Consider the following 23,713-nt stretch of genomic DNA (forward strand, 5'->3'; position numbering starts at 1 on the left):
AACAGGGAATGGACTCAAATGAGTGAAAAAGCAACCATAATCCAAAGAAAATCTTGGACAAACATTCTGAAAGTCTGGAGAACTACTGGCAAATACCACTTTTGGATATCCACAAAGTTTGGGTGCTTTAAAGCAAAATGCAAAAAGTCAAACACAGGCAAACATCAACTTAATACACTTGCAGTATGAAACTGAATCGGAACCTTTAACTTGTGTATGACAGTCTGTATCTTGGTTAAGGTTGTTAATTTGATTTGACATTTTTTGACAGCTGTGCTGCAGAACCACACTCTGTCACCTCCATCTCAATGGCCGAGCCGAACAATCATGACTGAGAATCACTTTCTTTGAGGACCCAGACTGAAGCTGACAAGGCGACAAAAACCCCCAAAAACAACTAGTGAGTAACCATGGCAACCTAGTCTACTGACTCTAGTTGATCGCTCATGAAAATATGATGCAAAATTACAAGAAACAGAAAATAAACACGATTTAGGATCTAGTCAACTGAGCATTGGCGAGATGTTTGTGCTGCTAAGAAACCCGATTTCTAATGACTTGTTTGGCTGAATCTGGGGTACATACTTCCACCATCAGCACTCCTAGCAAGTGTTATCTTGTCTACTGTGTTGCTTTGCTAAATGGTCTCAGAGATGCCTACTACATATTGGTTTTACAAAAATTAAGACAATAAATATCTTGTCATACTGTTGTTGATTATATATATATTTTAATCTTTATTAGAAAGATCCATATGCATTGAAAAAATGCACAATATTGTGACAACCCAAATCAGAACAACTTAGTGAAAATTCACTGGTGAAAAAACAGGCAGAAAGTCCTGTGTCCAGCACCACCTCCCTCTACCGGGTGTTGTCTCCCTCTTACTCCCCCACCAACCCCTTCATCTCCCCTCTTTCACTGACAGGGTCGAGAGGAAATTAGCATTGGCTCCTAATCAGCCTCCCCCAGCCCTGAATGTGCTGATCTGCAGGACAGGGTCATGCTAATCAGGTGCCTCAGCTCGCAGGCACATTGATTTAATACAACAAGCGCTTATTAATCCCCTCCACATCTCCTCCTCCTCAACACGGAGCCCTTGCACCGTCTTCTTCCCTGCCAATATGCTTGTTGCCCCCTTCAACCCTTCCCATCAACCTGATGTTGAATAAAACACATTGTAAGTTGTCAAACACACACTGAGAAATAATAATGTTGGCTAACAATTTTTTTCACATTTAATAGAAATGTTTTGACAGTTTTCAGACTAAATTTAGATTACAGTGTGTTCTAACAACACACCTCAAAGGCAAAGCAGATTTTGACGGAAACTGATGTCAGTGGAGATATTTCTGACGTAGCAGCCCAGATGTTCAGACACATAGGACACCTCCAGTCATTTTATTAAGAATTATTTTGCGTCCTGTGCTGTTTTGTTTGAAAGTGTAATACTTTATTTTTTAATTTTTCATTCTCAGAAACTTTTACAACTTGGTTGAGACAGGGATGCATCTAAAACATGCAGGACACACGTGCCCATCTCTGCTTAAGTATGCTTCGTACATGCTTAGGCAAAGCAAATATGAAATCTATACGTCTGCCAATTTTACATTTTTATTATGTATAACTTAAACTGGGGCTCCCATGAACCGGAACACCTTGTATGATAAAAAATCCTCCAGATCATGGAAAGTCTTGCAGGGTCTTGTTTAGGTCTTGTGAGGACGAAAAATGCAGAGATCTTCCTATCATTTGTGGTACACGATGGTTTTTAGCAAAACTGTAATAACAAAACCTCCTGCAGAAACAGACATTGCTGTATTTTTAAGAATAGCCTCTTACTAGTATAGTTAGAAAAATCACTTGAATATCAGTGATGCATGATGTCCACTTTGATGGACAGATAATTATTTGCATTGTTTCCCATCACAGAAAGAATAAGTCAAAGTTTTGAGAATTATGTTTTTCATTCAGCAGCACTGTTCTCCAGACCTGGAATCCTTCATCATAAACTGTAAGCCTTTCTATTCCCCCCGTGAGTTCGTTTCGTTCATCCTGGTCGGTGTTTACATCCCCCCGCAAGCTAACGTGCAGGTCGCACAGCGCATGCTCGCCGACCAGATACTGAGTGTGGAGCGGACCAACCCGGACTCCTTAGTAATCGTCGTTGGCGACTTTAACAAAGGTAATCTGACCCACGAACTCCCCAAATATAGACAGTTTATAAAATGTCCGACCAGAGAGGACAACATTCTGGATCACGGTTACACCACCATCAGAGACGCTTATCACGCCGTCCCACGTGCTGCACTTGGCCAATCCGACCACATCATGGTCCACCTGATTCCTGCATACAGGCAGAAAGTAAAGCTCTGCAAACCTGTTGTGAGGACGACAAGGAAGTGGAGCAGTGAGGCTGTGGAGAATCTCCAGGCGTGTTTAGGCTGTACAGACTGGGATGTGTTCAGGACTACTACCAACAGTCTGGACGAGTACACAGAGGCTGTGACTTCCTACATCAGCTTCTGTGAGGACAGCTGTGTACCATCATGCACCAGGGTGAGTTACAACAACGACAAACCCTGGTTCAAAGCTAAACTCAGAAGGTTAAGACTGGATAAGGAAGAGGCCTTCAGGAGTGGGGACAAAGACATATACAGAGAGGCAAAGTACAAGTTTGGCAAGGCAGTGAAAGAGGCCAAACGACTGTACTCTGAGAAGCTCCAAAACCAGTTCTCAGCCAACGACTCTGCGTCTGTCTGGAAAGGGCTCAAGCAAATCACCAACTACAAGCCGAAAGCCCCCCACTCCATCAACGACCGACGCCTCGCCAACGACCTGAACGAGTTCTACTGCCGCTTTGAAAGACAAAGGGACAGTCCTGCAACCATCCCCCACGACGCCCCCCAACAGCTGCAGCCACAATCCACCACCCCCACCTCAAGAGGGGCCTTGGCACCTCCAACCCCCACCCTGAAGTTCCCCCCCACCAGCCCCCTACCCACGCCGAGGACGGCTCTTTCCATCCAGGAGAGGGACGTCCCTTCAGGAGACAGAACCCCCGGAAAGCTGCTGGTCCGGATTCTGTCTCACCAGCCAGCCTGAAGCACTGCGCTGATCAGTTGTCTCCAGTCTTCACAGACATATTTAACACCTCACTGGAGACATGTCATGTGCCAGCCTGCAGTTTGCCTACAGAGCCAACAGGTCTGTAGATGATGCAGTCAACCTAGCCCTTCACTTCATCCTCCGGCACCTGGACTCCACAGGAACCTATGCCAGGATCCTGTTTGTGGATTTCAGCTCTGCCTTCAACACCATCGTCCCAGTTCTGCTCCAGGAGAAACTCTCCCAGCTGAGTGTGCCCGACTCCACCTGTAGGTGGATAACTGACTTCCTGTCTGACAGGAAGCAGCGCGTGAGGCTGGGGAAGCACGTCTTTGACTCCCTGACCATCAGCACCGGTTCCCCCCAAGGCTGTGTTCTCTCTCCTCTGTTCTTCTCCCTGTACACCAACAGCTGCACCTCCAGTCACCAGTCTGTCAAGCTTCTGAAGTTTGCGGACGACACCACCCTGATTGGACTCATCTCTGATGGTGACGAGTCTGCGTACAGATGGGAGGTGGACCATCTGTTGGACTGGTGCAGCCAGAACAACCTTGAGCTCAACGCTCTAAAGACAGTGGAGATGGTTGTGAACTTCAGGCAGAACCCAGCCCCACCTGCCCCCATCACCCTCTGTGATTCCACAATTGACACTGTAGAATCTTTCCGCTTCCTGGGAACCATCATCTCCCAGGATCTCAAGTGGGAGCCAAACATCAGCTCCCTCATCAAGAAAGCCCAGCAGAGGATGTTCTTCCTGTGGCAGCTGAAGAAATTCAACCTGCCAAAGACTATGATGGTGCACTTCTACACAGCCATCATTGAGTCCATCCTCACCTCCTCCATCACCATCTGGTACGCCGCTGCTACAGCCAAGGATAAGGGCAGGCTGCAGCGTGTCATTCGGTCTGTTGAGAAGGTGATTGGCTGCAGTCTACTGTCGCTCCAGGAACTGTACACCTCCAGGACCCTGAAGCGGGCAGGGAAGATTCTGGCTGATCCCTCCCACCCCGGTCACAGACTCTTTGAGACTCTCCCCTCTGGCAGGAGGCTGTGGTCCATCCGGACCAAAACCTCACGCCACAAGAACAGTTTTTTCCCATCTGCCACCAGCCTGGTTAACAAAGCCCGGAAACCACACTGACACTCTCCCTTCCCCCCCCCCCCCCTTTTTTTGCTGACAGGACACTTGTAACCTGTAACTCTATGCGTTACATTAACGCTCAGCATGGACTCCTGCTTTACTTGCACTGCCATACTTGCACAATGATCACCTGCACTGTTGTATTGCTCTTGCATCTTATACTGCTCTATATTTACTCTCACTCACTTAAAACTGTGCACATATATTTATATTATATTGTAGATATGTTTATACTGTTTAATTTGTATTGTATTGCACCGACTACGCCAAAACAAATTCCTTGTATGTCCAAAAATGTACTTGGCAATAAAGCTTTTCTGATTCTGATTCTGATTCTGAGAACTACTCAAAGCACTTTTACACAACAACTAGGTTCTCATACGGATACATATTCATATGCCAATAAGCAGATCGTCAGGCAACTTGGGGTTAAATGTCTTGCCCAAGGGCACATCAACAGCTGGTGGAGGAGGAAGCTGAAATTATGCCCACAACTTTCCAATTGCAAGACAACCACTCATCCCAGTGAGCCACAGCCGCCTCATCAGAAGCCTGATATTTCCTTTATTATATAGTTCCAGCTGTCTAGTATTATTCCTGTTACAGTTGGGAGGAATTTTTCAAAGAAAATACAAACTTAAATCCTCCTAACAGGCTTGCAGTGTTTAAGGAGCATAATGGTTTGGGACATAAAAAATGATGAAAAGCTGGGCAGCAGGCGATATATCATTACACCTGTTTCCGCTGCTAATACCCACACATCATTGAGCTGAATGGATTGTGTGGGTTATGGTGGTAGACTGGTGGCTGCATCAGAAACAAATGACTCTTTATTAACAGCTTTCCTGAGGCGAAGAGAGAACACATTTTCTGCAGAGTCCTTGTACCTGCTACAAACCTAGAAAGCTCCAGGAGACTATAAAAAGCTAGATCCCACTGGCTTTCTGCATTCAAGCAATTTGCAACCCCAAATCAGACAAACTTAAGTTAAATGGTTCTAAAATTTTGCTAGATTTATATTTAAGTGCAGACATTAATAACTAATGTTATTTCAAGTTTTAGGTTTCAGATAGAAATCTATTTGTTCACTCTTGAGTTTCACATTCCAAAGAAATTAGGGATGTGGTCAGCAGACCAAATTTACCGGGGGGGGGGCAGGGTTGGGTCAGTATTTTTCCCAGAGGGCACAGAACAAAAAAAACAACAACACCATTTTAGACCCCTGATCTAGCAGATGAAAAAAATGTAGATAAGTTTACACCCAACGAATGAAGCTAAAATCAGAATCAGAATCAGCTTTATTGCCAAGTTCGTACATACAAACAAGGAATTTGCCTCCGGTACACTTTGCTCTTTTGTTCTGTTTTTGCATTACAGAATATACAAATTTACAATTTACAATTTACAATGTACAATATACACATATTAATAAAAAAGGTGCATTTGCAACATCTGTATGCTGTTGTTCTTGTACTTTATTGAATGTTCAACAGAGAAACAGCCTGGGGGAAGAAACTGTCTCTGTGGCGGCTGGTTTTAGTGAACAGTGCTCTGTAGCGCCACCTGAAGGTAAAACTCTGAACAGTTTATGTGCAGGGTGTGTGGGGTCTGCAGAGATTTTAGTAGCTCTTTTCTTGACCCTTGACCTGTATAAGTCCTGGATGGAGGGAAGTTCAGCCCTGATTATTCTCTCTGCAGTCCTGATTATTCGTTGCAGTCTGGACCTGTCCTGTTTTGTGGATGAGCCAAACCACACTGAGATGGATGAAGACAGGACAGATTGAATGATGGCAGTGTAGAAGATGACCAACAGCTCCTGTGGAAGGTTGAACTTCTTGAGTTGCCTCAGGAAGTACAGTCTCTGCTGGGCCTTCTTTCGAACAGTATCTATGTGTGAAGACCATCTCAGGTCCTCAGAGATGGTGGTTCCTAAGAACCTGAAGTGGTCCACGGCCGATACAGTGTTGTTGAGGATGGTGAGGGGGGTGTATGGGGGTGGTGTTCTCCGAAAGTCCACCACCATTTCCACAGTCTTGAGTGGGTTCAGTTCAAGGTAGTTCTGACAACACCAGTGTACCAGCCGATCCACCTGCTGTCTGTATGCAGACTCATCACCGTCCTGGATCAGTCCAATAACAGTGGTGTCATCTGCAAACTTAAGGAGTTTCACGGACGAGTCCGATGAGGTGCAGTCATTTGTGTACAGAGAGAAGAGGAGTGGGGATAGAACACACCCCTGGGGGGCACCAGTACTTATTGATCTGGATCGGGAGAAGATGCTCCCCAGTCTCACCTGCTGCTGTCGGTCTGTCAGGAAGCTGTTGATCCACTGACAGGTGCAACACCTCAATTTTTTAATTATTGTTAAAGTGAAACTGTAAACGTAAAAAATGAAATTGGTCCAGGGGACCAATCAGCTTTAGTTTCTGTGCCAGCGTATATCATCACAAGAAACCTATTCAGCATTAGGTTTTCAGTACAGGGGCCAGGACCAGTTCTACAGGGGTACTGTTGGCCCCTGTTTAGAACCGCCCATGGATGTGGACTTGAATGCATTTGCAAAATGTAATCTGCCTTTTTATGTTGCTTCTTCCTTTCTGAGTGGCCTTTCAACCCGTGTCAGTACAGAACTAGTTTCACGGTGCATAATAACACTATCTTACCAACTCTAGTCAACATCTTCACAAGGTATTTTGTTTTTCTTTTATCTGGAATCGATTCACACATTTCACTCTAAAACACCTTCATCTCTGGGACCCATAACCCGTCTCCTTACTGGATGATGGCAGGACATTTATTTGTCTATACTGCATTTAATTGTTTGAACAGAAGACAGTGGCACCTTCAGGCATCTTGAAATTGTTCCCAAGGATGAATCAAGTGTCTGGCAGTATACGTTGCACAAGAATATCTGCTAGAACTTTCTATATTATTGTTACATCACAGAAGTGAAACTGAAAGCCTCTGAGGGGGACCCCAGGGCAGACCTAGAACTCTGGAGGGACTATTTTCCCTTTTGGCTGAGAAAGACTTGAGGTACCACAGAATGAGGTGAAGAGTGTTACCAGGAAGAGGGATATGTCTAGGTTTTCCTCGTGGTCTTGTTAGCTTAGATAAGCAAAAGATAATGGACAGATGGTTAGATTGATTGATTCTTTTGCTCACAACAAACAGCTCATCACCACAGGTCAGGGTGTGTGTGATAGTCAATCCCAGATGCCTCTGAGCCCAGAAAGTTTATGCTGCTTCTGAACAAGGTTAGTGTAAGGTTTAAATTTAGCACGGTAGTTTTAAGTTTATCAGTTGTCTGATAGCATGTTCAATAAAGTTTTGTGAATTTGCTATTTTTTATACTTTAGCTCCCAGGACACCATTTCCAATTCTGAAGCAACTCTGAATCACCCGAACACACATAGACGTCTATGCAAAATGGGTGGCGAGTGTACTGTAAAATCACAAAGGCCTGCTTCAAAGCTCTGAATTATATTAAAAGTGACATGACAAGGCTTTAGAGGTAGTGGTGTTGTCCTGAAACCACAGATAGCTGAGTGAAAGCATAGTAATTATCTTCTATGATGCATTCAAACTGGAGTAAATGAAAAGACAATACGTCCCTCTGTAACCCTGAAAGCACGTTTCAGTTACTTAATTTATTGTGAATTCATTCTTTGAGCTGTGCATTGTGTACACCGAATGTATTTTCTTCAAACGATGCAGATTCTTTTGCTTTGGGCTGTATATGGATCTGCTTTCCCTCTGTCTTAAACAATTTTCATTTTGATTGTTCTTTCCAAAAAAAAACACAAATTGTCAAACTGAATCATACATGGAGATGAAAAGGACATGCCTGCTGCGCCTGTAAAGTTACTTAGATGAGCCCAATGGCACAACAGTCTAATGCAGCTTATTTTGTACAATCTAATCTCTGTATATTATGGGGACGGACTCCATCAGCTCTGTATTTTACAAGCTGAGCTGCCTACTTATTCCCCTTTAATAATGCATAAAGTCAGAGGACTGCTGTTCCCTCGGTCAATCAAGACAAAAATGATTGGCCTTTACTTTACTAGCCCATTGTCTGTATTGTGTGTGTTTTATGTATCAGTCAATGAGTTCCTTGTTTGTTGATACCGACACTACTGAAAATAGTAGAACACACATTGTCACTGTGCATGCACGGGATGTCTAATGAACTGAGGGCTAGTGAACTCTTCTGCTGAGAATTAACACATCATATTGTCATCTGACATCCTAACTGTGCTACTCTGTAAGCTGATATCAGCCCCTGCCTGTGCCCTACAAGCCCTCGCCCCAGACCCATTGATTTTATCGGGCGACACCAAAGCCAGCTCAGGCCAGCGTCCAGTCCCCCCCGAGGCCGAGGGGTGACAAGGGCCTCATCGATATCAGAGAACACTCTCAGATAAGCTCATGCAAACAGCATGAAATGGAGACGGATGTGGAAAAGAAAGAGCCGGAAAAGTTTGTCGGACAGTTAACCGAGTGCATGGAAATGTTCTGTGTCAGTTATTCAAAAACATGAGTTCGTGTTCATGGACTACATAGCTGCACTTATCTTTTTTTTTTTTTTATTATCTGTTTTGTTTCTTTTGGAGTAATGGCTTCTTTTTCTCTGAGTGGCCTTTAACCCCTTGTTGTCCTTGTACAGGACTCATTTCATTGTATATTGGGACACTCTTTTCACACCAAGACTGGTCCACATTCCATGGGCGAGATAAAAGCCATGCAGATCGTCTGATGTTTGAGGTTGAATAAATGGTGGGAGCGCCCTTTCCAACAGCAACATCTAGGTCTTAACTCTACAGGTGATGTCCAGGTCCTTCATTTGTCATGGAAGAAGAGTGTCAATAATTTATGTTTCTCTATACTAAATACATTTATTTATATGTCACAGCTTCATTTCTGTTGTGAAATATTAGAACCCAAAAACATAGATCAGGAATTACTGTCGTATGCCTTTATTTAAAAGAACTTCAATCCAATTTCAATGAATTAATGACAAATTGTTGGATTTATTGGATTCTGGCACTTCTGGATTTCATCATGCAGTTATTTTTTCAAATTCCGGTAAAGGGATCAATAAAATACAATTCAATCTCAAATTTAAGAAAATCAGACCTCCTTGGCCTCACCTGGCCTCTGTTATTCAGTTATAGCATTAGCGGATTGCATAACTGGGCGTTTTCTTCCCATCTTTCATGTTCTCTCAGCTGCTTAGCGCCCAGTAGAGCAGTGGATGATGGAAGCTCCAACACGGCATGATTTAAAAACCCACTGGCGTTTCAGTGTGCCTCAGCTGGCTTATATAACCCAGCGTGGATATGCAAACTGCCTAGCTGCTGGGGGAGCAGAACGCACATACCACACACAGCAGCTACTGCTCTGTGTGTTGTATGCATTTGTCCGTGTGTGGATGTTGGCATGAGAACGGCACATCAGTGTTTGCATGTGTAGCAAAATTAAGTCAGGATTTGTGTGTTTTTTTGCTCAACAACCGCATCATCAAAAATCTCTCTCCTCCTTGCCACGCTTCATGATGGTGTCAGCAGCATGGCCGCACGATTTTGTGTCAGAGAGCTCCTCTGTGATGTCATTTCCGGCGGGTCTTCACCTGAAGTGACATTTTTATGTTGTGTAACTCAACCACTTTTGCCTGCATGTTAGAACGGATTTTCTTTGTCCACCCAGAGGCAGCGTGTTTCTCCTCATTATAGAAACACCAGGTGGGTCCGTGAGAAGGAAATTTGCAGATGTGACCAAGCAAGATGCTGTGTCCTCCTGTGACCTCATTGTGTACCCAAGGAACACAAAAAATCCTCAGAAGTGTAATACAGTGAATCATCATGGCTGCAATGACTGTAAGTGCTGTACCACTCCTGACATGCAATAGTACGGGTGTGAGGGTGAAGCGATGCAGAGAAAGACAGCGATCAAGTGAGGCCTGACCTATATAAGAACGAGGCTGAAATATTTATGGATGTGAGTGTCCTAATTGGCAAGCCGCTGGGAGGAGTGTGGCCTTCACCAATTGCAGCATACAAAGAGGTTAACATACACTCAAAGAACACGCACACCCAGACGAGCAGTGGGCCTGATCATCCCCGCCCTGACGGATGCCTCATTATGACTCTGATCTTCCATAACCACTGCTCCGGCATAGTTAGAACCATTACCAGAGCTGTTATCATAACCCTTCTCAATTGCACAGACGGACTGGAAAAAGTGCTCTGAGCGCTGAGTCAACGCAGCCTAATTGGCTGGGTTTATCTCTTGCAATGGCACGCACGGCTCAGCCCTCCGAGAGGCATCCATGGCTGTCCCCTGCAGTTGAAGACGATCAGACTGACACGTTCTGATCACTAAACGCTGCAGCAGGGTGGGACAGAAAGAGTCTACAGAGACTTGTGACATTACAGAGTAATATGACAGAGTATTGTCTGAAGCTGAAAGCACACATGGCTCTGGATGTAAAATCATTTGCAGTCTCTCGTGCATGACATTAGATTTATTTTTGTATTTTGTTTTCTGTCAAATATGGTTGAATCAGCATATGTATTTTTCATTATGCTAATGAAGACTTGCAACACAAATGGGCACAAAAGGCTGGAAAGGGAAGAAAGTCCTAAAACATGATTCCAAGACTGTTCTAGAGGTGACAGGAGCAATCAACCTATTTTATTGATCTACACTCTGCTCAGCAACGTAAACATACAATCTTTATGTAGGAACTCCACCACAGCCTGTATGACTGTCAAACTCTTCAAATAAAAACCTGCTGTCCTTATGTTTCGTATCCAAAAAGCACACATTTGACCTTGAATCTTCTGGGAGTGAAGAATAAGGCCACGTTCACACTACAGTTCTTGATCCTCAATTCAGATCTCTTGCTGAAATATGAGTTTTTGTGAGTGGTCGTTCAAACTGCTAATTAAATGTGACCGCCATCAGACTTCTATTTGAATGGTTCACAACCCCAAAACAACCCCCATGCACAGATGGAGGACGTAGATGTAACACACACTGTTACAGAAGTAATGCTGGATGCCGTTGGCTCTGTGTTGTTAAGTTGGGAAAGGTAAGAAAGATGTAGGTAAGTAGGTAAGGTAAGAAGGGTAAGAAAAAGAGAGCTTACCTATCAACAATGGCTTTTTGTGGCTGCCACGTCTGTAGAAAAATCTGTGTGGAGCCGGAGCCAGGATAATGAGGTACAATTCTTATAAAATTTGACATGACCGGATATGTATCCAATTTAGTATGAAACAAGCACAATTCTGATTTTTGGGAGGTAAATATATAGCAATTGGACGGCATACTGACTGCATCACTAAAAAGTCGGATATGGGTCACATATGAGCAAAAAATTCTGATTTGGGACGCATTTGCCATCAGTGTGAACGTAGCCTTAGTCGTTCACCTGCTTTTGAATGTATGCATTTTCATGGCTTTGAGTAAGAACTGTTTTATTAGTGAACTACTCTGGGTGAAACATAGGCAGCAATTTTCACAAACAGAAACCCACAGATTCAGAGACTTGTAGGGTTGTTCACCAAGGTGTTCACATGAGCATGTTAATGAGTGGAGTCAACTTTTTGGAGAACTTTAAACTAAATGATGCTGGATTTGCATGATAAACGTAAACTAAGTGGTGTGAATAAACAATGCTCTATTTCAGAGTGAAAGCATTTCACTCCAAAATAGAGTTTGTAATGTAAAACTTTATGACAAAGCTGACCTTCCTTCTGCATAAATGGGTTGTAACAAGATAATTGCTTGTTGACTGCTGTCTTTGTCTGTGTGCAGGTGTAGTTCAGCCTGTAGTGCACACCCGTATTTGTGGGTTTTGCTATTTATAGTTTATATTCATCTCCCCGTCCTTTTAACTTCGCAATATGAGTTGAAGGCTCAGACCTAAACCCATAAAAGTATAAAACTCAGCTCAGTTTTTTCGTGATCACAATTCTGTTTTTACTGTGCAGAGCCTGCTGCAGGCAAGGAGTTAGTCAACTCAGGGATAAACCTTCAGCTTAATGTATTCTGTCAGTTTTTAGTATAATCGATAAAACTGCCCGGGTATTGTTTTTACATAAGTAGCAAATTTGTAAAAAGAGACACATGGTTTTAACAAAAAGGAACACCTCATTAACTGAGACCTCACTTTCCTCAGTTGAAGTCAGTGTTCAAGATTCAAAAATTAGAGAAAGTGGGAGATTTCCAGGGCAAAAACCTCTGCAAAAAACCCACAAAGGCTCATCTCAGGATTAAAACAATTCTGTGGGCTGAAATTCCTCCTTGGAGATGTAACAGACTCAGTACCAGTTATCACAAATGTTTGATGGCAGTTGTTCCCACCCAGGTTCCCACAACCAATAATTAGCTTTCTTTTGGGCCACGTGGATGTTGAGAGCTTTCCCCCTTAATATATGAGATAGTCATTTGAAAACTGCCTTTTGGATTTACTCAGGTTCTCTTTGACGTTAAAACTTGTGTGATGATTTGTGTAACAAAAAAGCAAAAAGCAGAAAGAGTCTAAAAGGGGGCAAATACTTTTCCACAGCACTGGATAGGTGTCTGAATGATTTGGATCACACAGAATTTACTAAATGGGTCACTTCTGAGCCAGTCAAGCTCTAGGATCTGTGGATCTGTGCAGGACTCTGTCTTCTGTTTTTCACAAATACCCCAAATATTTAAATAGTAATGACAAAGGTTTTATGTTGGAAGTAGTTTAAACCAGTGGCTAATAACTGTCCAAATTCTGAAACACATAGCTTCTTATAATCTATGAGAAGGCATTGAGAACAGAATAAGAACAATTTTACAAGCTGAAAATATGGATTTCAAAAATCCTTTCTATTGCATAGATATTTCCAAGTATGTCCATTAAGAAACCCACTGTACAAAGAAAATTGCCAATTCAATAGAGAAACTGCTTTAAAAGTTAAAAGTAAATTAGATCCCACTATAGTAGCTGTAGTACTTCATGAGCTGAAAGTAACTGCTGTGATTTTTAGGACATGTAAGCAAATGACTCTGACAAGCATCTCTTTCTTGCTTGCACAAAGGAACCGAGAGCAGAAATCGATGGGCTGTGTTTACAGGGTACACAGCTGACTGTAACACTGCACGTTATGTTACACACAGCCGAGCAGTAAAAACAGATGAGCTGCTTGGCAAGGCTCCGTCTGGCCGGCACCGCACTAAAAGCAGGCAGAGACAGAACTGACGCATGGGCCAAGAGCTGCAGCTACACTGGCAACAAGCGCCTGTCTGAGCAAAAACAAACAAACAAAAAAAAAACATTGAGGAGGATAAAGATGGAGAAATGTCTGATACTCACGTAAGAAGTACTCGGATGGGTCTGCTTCGTAATCTGTTTCCTCAGGAAAGTGGTCTATCTGTTTACACATTCCTTTGAAGTTTCCTAGTGGAGAAAAACAGAAAGTTCAACAGAGTTAACACACCTGCAAGGAAAACAGTCAATTTTCTTTTTAATAGCTGGAACAAGAATGCTGATTGCAGAGGCTGACTGGTTTATTAAAAAGGCAGATATTCACCTGAAAAAACTTCCAAAAGAGGAATTCATTTGGATATGATTAGCAGTTTTCCACAATATTCAGTTCTTTTAACTGTAAAGAGATTATTGTGGATTCTACTTGTTTCCTCCCTGCCTTTAGGAAGACTGTCTGATCATCTGAGTAATATTTTGAAATGAATACAATAGCCAGCACAGATAGTATCAAAGCAGCTAATATCAGAGACACTGTGTTCTGGATGAAGCAGTTGGCGGCTTGTAAATAAGAGCGGAGCAGCTGGTGCAACCTGGAGCCGCTCCAGCTGCTGTGCACAGGGAACCTCATCTCTTAACGCTCACTCATTTTGCCTGACACCTCTCTGTCCAAACACTCCCCCAGTGTTTCCTCTCTCCTTTGAGGAGGTTTGACGCTGATGAGGCCACTCAAGGTGACGTCGGCAGGGGGAGGTGTCCATAGGGTGGCCATTATGGCAACCTGGCGCTTCAGCGGGGCGTTTGATTGGACCAGATTAGTGTTTCATTAGCTTTTTCATCTCCTCTCCCACTGGTGTCCCTCTAATTAGGGAGACAGGTGTTTGTTACCATGGCGCCAGGTGTTGCAAGGAAGGTTTTGGCAGCGGGGCATGATGGGCACAGCAGGGTGCACTTTTTACTTTGTGTACAATCCACACGCAGAGAAGAGGGGGGTCCTAGCGGTGAAGATCTCTCAGAATTAAGAGAGTGTGAAACCTGAAACTATCAGAACCATCAACATGTCCTGCATCAGCTTTTCCACCATGTATAGTTAAGTCCAAATACATATTTATACCTCTGGCAGATTTGATGGAAAGTTTTTAATTTTTCCAACATGTTTCTTCTGTCTGGAAGTAATTCTAATGCTTTGGAACGACCCAGTTGACATGAATGTGACAGAATTTGTGGAGGAAAATAAAGATTAGGGTGATGGTTAGGCCTTCCACTCTCAAAGACTAGGAGATTATCAACAAAGATATCTTGCAAAAATACCAATGGAAACATGCAAAAAGCTGCTCAGCAATTACAAGAAAGGTTTGATTGCTGTCATGACAATGAGATAAGTAAAGAAATAAAGACTTTTTAGTGATTATTGAGAATGGAATAAAATATTTTCATTATTCAATTTATGAAAAAAGATTGAATAAAAATCACCCATCCATTTTCTATACCCGCTTCTTCCGTAAAGGGTTGCGGGGGAAGATGTCGCCTATCTCCATGAGTCTAGGGGCAAGAGGAGGGTACACCATGGACAGGTCGCCAGTCCATCACAGAAGCACACAGGACAAACAACCATCCACACCCAAGGACAACTGAGAGAGGCCAATTAACTTAACAGTCACTCATGCACAGGGAGAATATGCAAACTCCATGCAGAAAAACCACTGGCCAGGAGTTGAACCGAGGACCTTTCCGCTGCAAGGCAACAGTGCTACCAACGGCACCACTCAATTATTTCATTACCCTTTCAGGGATGCCCGTATAATTTCGTGTCAGAAACAAACTTCTTCGTTTTGTATGAATAATTTTAGGTTGAACTGTACGGGGTTTCTTTCCTTGCTCCTGTCATCCCTTTCAATGATGGGGCATTTCTTTGCTTTAATTTTTTTAATCAAAAACAGCAGAAATTAATATTTCTATCTAGTGCAGTTTTCAGGGGCCAGATTTAGTATGGAGTAAAAACCTTTGTCTTTTTTTGATTTTATGTTAGCTGCACTTTTTTCCAAGATAAGTCTCTCATGTAAGATTACGGTTGGTCCAGGTGCATATAGCTTTCCTTTAAAATGCTGAAATGTTCAATCAAGTAAAAATAATGCTTGAAATTGTAGTTGAACTAGTTTTTTTTAAACTCTTTAATAACTATTCACTTTCTCCGCCAGGCACATATTTTAGCTTTAAAATCGACTGGTTCACTTTGTCCCTCTACAACTTGTGTGAAGCAGGCAAAATGTTGCTGACATTCCTACAGATGAGCAGTACTTTCACACATACAGAGTAAAATGAGCCAAATGACACCAACTGATATTTCTACTTTACAAGAAGCAATCAGAGTTGACCTTTTTATTTGGTGCAGAGAGAATCCACAGAACCACAGGAGTGTGAAACAGGAAACCTTTCTGGGCAAATTCAGCAAAAAAATCTCACGGCATAATGTTGCTGAAAAGACAAGAAAAGAAGTCTGTGCTTTCTGTGTAAGAAATTGTTGAAAAGTGAAGGTTGTCCATGTGAAAAGATTTATTTATCATCTATTAATGAGTGCTTATGCGTTTACCAGGGCTGCACGGTGGCACAGTTGGTAGTACTGTTGCCTTGCAGCAAGAAGGTCCTGGGTTTGACTCCCAACCGGGGGTCTTTCTGCATGGAGTTTTCATGTTCTCCCTGTGCATGCATGGGTTCTCTCTGGGTACTCCAGCTTCCTCCCACAATCCAAAAACATGACTGTTGGGTGTTAATGAGTGTGTGCATGGTTGTTTGACTTGTATGTCTCTGTGTTGCCCTGCGATGGATTGGCAACCTGTCCAGGGCATACCCTGTCTCTTGCCTGTAGACTGCTGGAGATAGGCACCAGCTCCCCTGTGACCCACTATGGAATTAGCGGTATAGAAGATGAATCAATGCATTTAACTGACTTTGCCCTATGGTTTAATAGAAAGCCAACAATGAATTTCACAATTCAGAGCCAGTTTTGCCTCTAAAACCTTTGTATTCTGTGCGCTACTGTCCAAAAATCTCACACAAGGAAGTCTGAGCTGCTGTGAAAAGGTCTTAAGATTTGTGTCTTATTTCTTTAGTTCAAAAATAAAATAGCAACAAAAAAGAAATCAAAAAGTTTGGTGAAGTTTACACCTTACATAATATCTCCAGATTTAATCAGATTTGTGACTGACTGGCTTCCAGTAAATTATGAAACTTTTTTCCAAACAAGCGTGGGAACCTCTGCACCAATATTCCCTCTAATCCCACTAAGACAAAATCCATTGTACTGTACCACTTATGTTTCCTACTGACTCAGCTTTGGCACATAATCAAAAAACATTGATTTCCTTCAATAGTTTTTGTGGCAATTAGAACAAGCGTTATGGTTAAAAAAGGGGAGAATTTCAGGGAGTATGGAAGGGAGAGATTATTGTAGGAGGAGCAGGTAACTGAAAGCTTTGAAGGACAGCGAGCAGAAAGACAGGCGGGCGGTTGAATACATCAGTTTTAAGTGGTACAGTAACTGCTGAGCCGTGAAAAAGCCCTCCAGACTTTAACAGAGCTGCACACTGTTTAAACTCAATGCTCTGATAGAACTTCTTCTTTCAGACTGGAGTTTAGAGATGGGTTCTCCATAATCAGCTGAAAGGTGAACGCTGAATCTTACTAAAAATAAAGGCACATAATCCCCTAAAGGTTTGTTCGCAAACCGTTGCATACCGTCTTTTAGAAGTGAGCTGGTGCACACTGAAGGTGTAAGCCAGCCGTCTACAGCAACATCTACCCGACGCTGCTGCTGAAGTCCTCTCAGAGCATATTTCTCAGGAAGATGACTTGTGTTTACATACGACTGCATTACGCAGTCCCAGTGGAGCTGTCTGGGCAAACTAGCAGCGGCAGCAGCAACAGAGGCACCGTGTGTGTCCTAATAATGTTATCAAGTGGGTGTAAAATTTGGTTTGCAGCTGGCCGACCCATCAGCGGTTTTGCAGTGTGTAAAAGCAGCTGTGGAGAGAGGGTCCTCATCAATTAATCAAAAGATTTTTGACATCTAACTACCATAAATGCTATGTGTCTTGTAATACATGTAAACTCAGCAGCCTTCTAAATGTATCATAAATGCACTTTCATCTTAGACGACTCACAACATGAATGTCTATGCAGGGGTTTGACATGGAAACATCCGTTTGGTTAATAAAAGCTCTGGCATGAAAACTGTTGCAAACTGCAAAGGTGATGCCCAAGGCTTAGGTTTGCAGGTCAAATCACTTGTTATTTTAGAAGAAACCCCTCTAGCAGATATTTCAATTAACCAAATCACTTAAAAATGAATGTTTGGAGATTAAATTGAGGGAGTGAAAAAGTTTAGTCAAGTTTTAAACCATGCTAACCAAATAAAGTTGCAGATTGTTCTCATCAAAGAATGTGGAGCTAGTGTAATGAGGCTATGAAATAAATAAGAAACTAGGCCAGAAATTACAGGTCTTTGTTCAAAATGAGAACTCATGTCTGGGTGGGATTCACCTGTTTAGATAAAATGTTATGAGTGAAAGTATATCGGAAAGTCGTACTTTGAAGTTGCAACATCTAATCTCAAAATCCCGAGAATGTCGCCCTTCTATAATCTAAAGACAGAGGGAGCAGCAACCTCCACAGCAGTTTAACTGTGGTCTTTTCCTTTCTATTTATGGGAGACATTTCATGTTAAGAGTAGCTTTATATGCCAGGAATAAAAAAAATAAATATGGACATTCATTTAAAAAATCTTCTTAGAGCTCTTTTAGGTCATTTTATCCATCCATTGTCTTCCATTTTTCTGTAGTCTGGTCCAGAAGGGAAACATGAGCATCCGTCTCCCCAGCCACATGCTTCAATTCCTCATGACGGACCCACAGGCATTCCCAGGTAAAAAGGATTACCGTATCCTGAGCAAGTTCTGGATCTGCCCGGTGGTCATCTACCAGTGAAATGGACCCAGAAAACCTCCTCAGAGAGGCATCCAGGAACAGTCCTGATCAGATGCTTCACCTCTATTAAACTGTTGTTGCCTCAAGCTGTTGCTGGGTTTAACACAGCCGAGATGCCTGTTGATGCATAATCTACACATACCAAGGAGTGTATTATGTGCATTTCGCCATCATCTAGTGGTCAGAGTGTGAATGACAACCAGTTTGGATTTTAGAGTATAACGTAAGCTGTATTTGAAACACTTTGATGGTGAACCAACTTGAGTTGTACAGAAAATTACGTTAAATTTTATTTTATTAATGATTAGCACCATTAATAAAATAATCTACATACTAGACTAGGAAATTTCTGTTATTCCCAACTATGTTAATTTGCATGAAACCTACACCTATATCTGTTGTTCTCTTAGTCTTAATGACTAAGCGATGCTTTTAAGCTTTTCTCCCCCATAACAGACCAGAGCAAAGCCCCTATTACTGCAGGCAGAGCCACAGTCTTTCCATCCATCTTCTTCATCTACTTCACCCAAACATCTCTCCTGAAGAAGACACTTAGATACAGGAACTCCTCCACTAGTAGCAGAGTCTCACCCCTACCTTTTTCTGAACTTGAGCTGCTGCTCTTTCAAATGGAAAGGAGTCGGCTGAGGCAATTTTAGGCATTTAATCTGTGTGGATTGATATGATGGGTGTCCAGCTTACAATTGGTAATTTAAAGCACTGAAATTCCTCAAGAGAATTACCTCAGACTCAGAGGATCTGCCTCTCCTGTCGGCTAGTTGATGCCACAGTTAGATAATCTAAAACAACAGCCCTAGAAGAAAAAAATATTTTTATGCAACTAAAAAGTCAAAAAGAATTTCATGCTAAACTTTGATTCTTGCTGCAAACAAGACTCATGTTGATATGTTGGTTTAGCAAAGACCTCCTGCTGGCACAGAACCACAGCAAAACCCTCAGACATATAGCTGGAAACCGGTTGTGTGTTTGGGGTGGCTTTCTCCAGACCTGCTCAGTCAGCCCAGTCACCACAGGCCGATGTGACCCCTGTAGTTATAGCGAACTACATGCTAGCCTCCTGCATCTCCTTTCGCCCTCTGCAGCCATAAAGCACTTCATTACCACAGGGTCTGCAGAGACAGAGGGGCACTCAAGAGTGAAGTGCAGCAAAGAGGAGGCTTGTTGTGGCAAGGAGAAAGAGGGCGTGTGTGTTGAGGAGTTATAATTGGACAACACGGCAAGGCTCTGCATCCAGTCCTTAGGGATCAGAGTTTATCCGGTTAGCTCGTTTTCATGCCCCTGTGGCACAAACAAAAACCATGAGGAACGACTATTCATGGCTCGGTGACGTAGCTGTGATGCTCTTTATTCATGTTGCTGAGAAGCAGGACATTTTCCCCAGGCTATGTTCACATGGAGGTGCAGATTTTTGGTCCAGCTCCAGCTCAGACAAAGCTTTCTGCTTAACTTGGAAACGCTCTGAGCTTAAGGTGTTGTCTTGTTAAAAGAGATGTACAATGCAGTTGATGCAACAATACTATAGACATGGCCTCTGGCTTCTAGACATTAAACAAGAGCAGGAACAGCAAACCATCAATGCCTCTCCTCCAATCTTTCTGTGGGAAAGAAAGATTTTCTGGCCTGTTGCTTGTGTGTTTCTGTCTCTTTTAAGGCAGCAATACTTCTACCTACCGTTATGATGGATGAACTAGATTTGTACCATGTTTATTGTAGTTTAAAGTATATTTTTTACTAAACAACTTTATAGCTCATCTCAAATGACAGGACTGAGTTATGCAACATTTCATTTGTACTCAGAAGTCAGAATTTCTTTGTTGAAAATCAGCTCTACTGGTCCTCTTAAAGTGGAATTAGGAATTGGAAAGGACGTTCTCACTAACAAACTAACTAATTAAAATGTGTCAGATCATCAAACACATGTTAATGTGGGATAAAAATAAACTAAATCCAAAAGCAGTTTTCAAATGATGATTTCATTCATTAAGAAAAAAGGCTACCCAAACTGTAATTAAACAAATTTTTTTTTTTTTAGAAAACTGAGCTCAATTTCTCAAGCTAAACCAGGGCCTCATTATTACCTGACCTGCAAATATAACAAGGAATTTAAACAGAACCTCTCTGACAGCTGAAAGATCTCAAAAAGCAAAGTGTAATCTTGAAAAAAATGAAAAACAGTAGAAAAACAAAGTCCTTGTAATCTATCAGTCTGAAAAGGCTTACAATGCCATTATTAAGACTTTGGGATGCCTGTGAACCAAAGAGAGAGCCATAATCCTCAACTGGAGAAAACACGCAGTGGTGGGGACCCTTCCCAAATTACTCCAAGAGCACATCCACGATTCAGCCAGGAGATCACAAAAAAACCAAGAGCACCATCTAAAGCTCTGCAGACCTCACTTGCTTCATTTATTGTCAGAGTGTATGATCAAACAATAAGAAAGTGAGACTTGGCAAAATGCCTCCATGGGAGAGTTCCAAGGACAAAAGCACTGCTGACCCCAAATAACACAAGCCCCGTCTCACATTTACTAAAAAACATCTTGATGATCCCCAAGTCTTATTCTGTGGATTGACAAGACAAAGCTGGAACGTTTTGGAAGGTGTGTGTCATTTTCCAGCTAACCTAAAACTAACACAGTGTTTCAGAAACAGACCATCTTACTCACAGTTGAAGATGAGGATGGTAGCTTGAGGGTCTGGGGCTGCTTTGTTTCCTAAGGGCCTGAAAGACTTTCCATAATAGATGGAATCATGAACCCTGCAGAATTCTACAGTACTATAGCACAGTACTGCAGATATTGTAGTACAACATTAAGCAAGCTGTTCATACTAAAAAAACCCTCCATCATGGCTTAATTAAAAAATCTCTGCAAGGAGAGGGTCAAACTTCTTCAGTGGCGACTCATTGTCACAAACTCTTGATGTCAGTTGTTGCTGCCTTTTGTACTTACCGATATTATCTTTATCCAGTACTATTTTTTAATGATCTGAAACATTAAGAGTGACAAAAAAGAAAATCAGGAAGAAATCTGTAAGGGGGTAAAAACGTTTTTCGCAGCACAAAACGAACACAAAGGCACATCCTAAAACAATCACATCATTAAATCTCAGAGTCTTTTGGGAAAATACTTTGTTTACTGACCAGGGAAAGTTGAACATTTTGGAAGATCTGAGTCCTGTGGCATTCAATGAAGACAACATTTCAGAAAGAAACATCATACTGGCAGTCAAACATGGTGGCTGTAGTGTGATGCTTAAACTCAAGCACACTTGGGTTGTGTTGAAGGACAATGATCCAAAATACGACAGCACGTCCACCTCTGGATGGATAAAAAAAAACAAAGTTTTTGGAGTGGCATAGTCAAAGTCCAGGGTTAAATCTGATTGAGATGCTGCTTAATTAGGCCATGTATGTTTGAAAATCTTCAAGTGTGACCAAACTGAAACAATTCTGCAAAGAAGAATTGGCCAAAAGTTCTCAACAGTGACATAAAATGCCAATTGTCAGTTATGGCAAATGGTTGATAGAAGTTGTCGCAACCATGGAACACAAAGACCCGTCTCAAAACTGGAATAAAACTAACAGCAACTGTTAGGGTCTGGGTTGTGTGTATATTGTGCTTGCAACATTGTTTCAGTTTTCTCAGGTGGTGCTGGAGTTTTCAGGTGCGCTGGGGGATAGGTGTGACTCATCTGCTGATTGCATGGAGGAGTACTTAAGCTTGAGGCGGCCAGCACTTCGACGTCAGAGTGTTTTGCCTTCAGTGGTAACAAGCTCAGCCACCTCTAGTATAGGCTTCGTTTTTTGCTCCAAGTAACTTTGTTTATGCTCCTTCGCAGGCTGAACCCTGAATCTTGAATTTACCTCGCTGAACACAGACTTCGGTCATGGAAGTTCTGGTCGATCAAGATTTTCTACATTTTGAGGACTTCGTTTCCTAACCCCTGACTTCATCTGGACTCAGCTCAAGCTGGCAGCTTCCTGCTTCTTCCGTCTTCTGGATCAAGGCATAAGCGTACCCTGTCCAACCTCCAACGCAAGTATCTGCACTTTGGATTTACTCCTGGTCTCTCCGAGCTCCCTCAAACAGCACCAGAGAAATCATCTGAACGAACTCTGCTCCGTAAACCCAGACCCTGAATCCCTATACCCCTGGCGATCTGACTGCACCTACTTAGTAAGCCATTTTCCTGATTATCATAGTTATTTTTCGTTAGCTCTTCGTTAGTTCTTTGTTTCACCAGTTCTCTTCCCCTTCTTTCCATACAGTTGGCGATTCATCCGTTCATGTTCCTGATTATTTGTTGCACAATAAAACATCATTTTACTGATTCAGTTCTTCAGAGTGTACTTCTGTATGTGGGTCAGATCTATTCCGAAAACAAAGACAGCAACTCGGGAAAACATTATGCGGACATTCAAACATGGTAGTGGTATGACCTTGAACAGGCTGTTCATGGTAGAAAACCCTCCAATGTGATTTAATTAAAACAGTTCTACCAAGAAAGGTGGGCCAAAATCCACACAGATACAAAAGACTCATTGCCAGTTACCACAAGCGCTTGATGAAACTTTTTTCCCCCATGGGTGGCACAAACAGTTATTGATGATGTATGAGGCAACTAATTTTACACACAGGACCACATTGGTTTGGATAGTCTTTTTTTTCCTCCTTCAAAATATGATTTGAAAACTGCATTTTGTATTTACTCAAGTTTTCTATTAAAGCATTTAATAGAACATGTGGGGAATTCACTAACACTAACCCTAAAATGAATATGGTAGCATGACTTACATATGCGAAGATGCATCAAAATGAACCACCAGACTCTTTGGGCAGATAAAACTACAGCAGAGATGTGTGTCATTATGCATGGCACCATGTTTGGTGAAAACCAAACACATCATATCAGCACAGCACAAACACCTCATACCAACTGTTAAGCATGGTGGTGGAAGAGTGATGATTGTGTCCCGTTTGGCAGGCACAGTATTTCATAGTTGTTGAGTCACCATGAACTCCTCTGTAAACCAAAGTATTCTACAGTCAAATTAAATCTGGTCAACAGATTAAGTTTCAGCAACATTACAATGATCCCAAACACCGCAACAAATCTACAACAGAGCTACTAAATAGACAATGTTATATAGAGGTTTTGCAATGGCCTAGTTAAAGTCCAGACCTCAGTCTAAAAAAATTTAAATGCTTTGGT

The 23,713-nt window shown here is 42.2% G+C and overlaps 1 protein-coding gene across 1 annotated transcript in view; it reads right to left on the reverse strand.

Annotated features, from left to right (window-relative positions):
• LOC124862256 (voltage-dependent calcium channel gamma-2 subunit) overlaps nt 1–23,713 on the reverse strand; it is a 94,714-nt gene that overhangs the window by 18,413 nt on the left and 52,588 nt on the right. Inside the window, exon 2 of the mRNA XM_047356074.1 lies at nt 13,608–13,691. Coding sequence (XP_047212030.1) covers nt 13,608–13,691 — 84 coding nt within the window. The remainder of the gene's footprint in view (nt 1–13,607; nt 13,692–23,713) is intronic.

This window comes from Girardinichthys multiradiatus, chromosome X (assembly GCF_021462225.1).
Source record: "Girardinichthys multiradiatus isolate DD_20200921_A chromosome X, DD_fGirMul_XY1, whole genome shotgun sequence".
Classification (NCBI taxonomy): Eukaryota; Metazoa; Chordata; class Actinopteri; order Cyprinodontiformes; family Goodeidae; genus Girardinichthys; species Girardinichthys multiradiatus.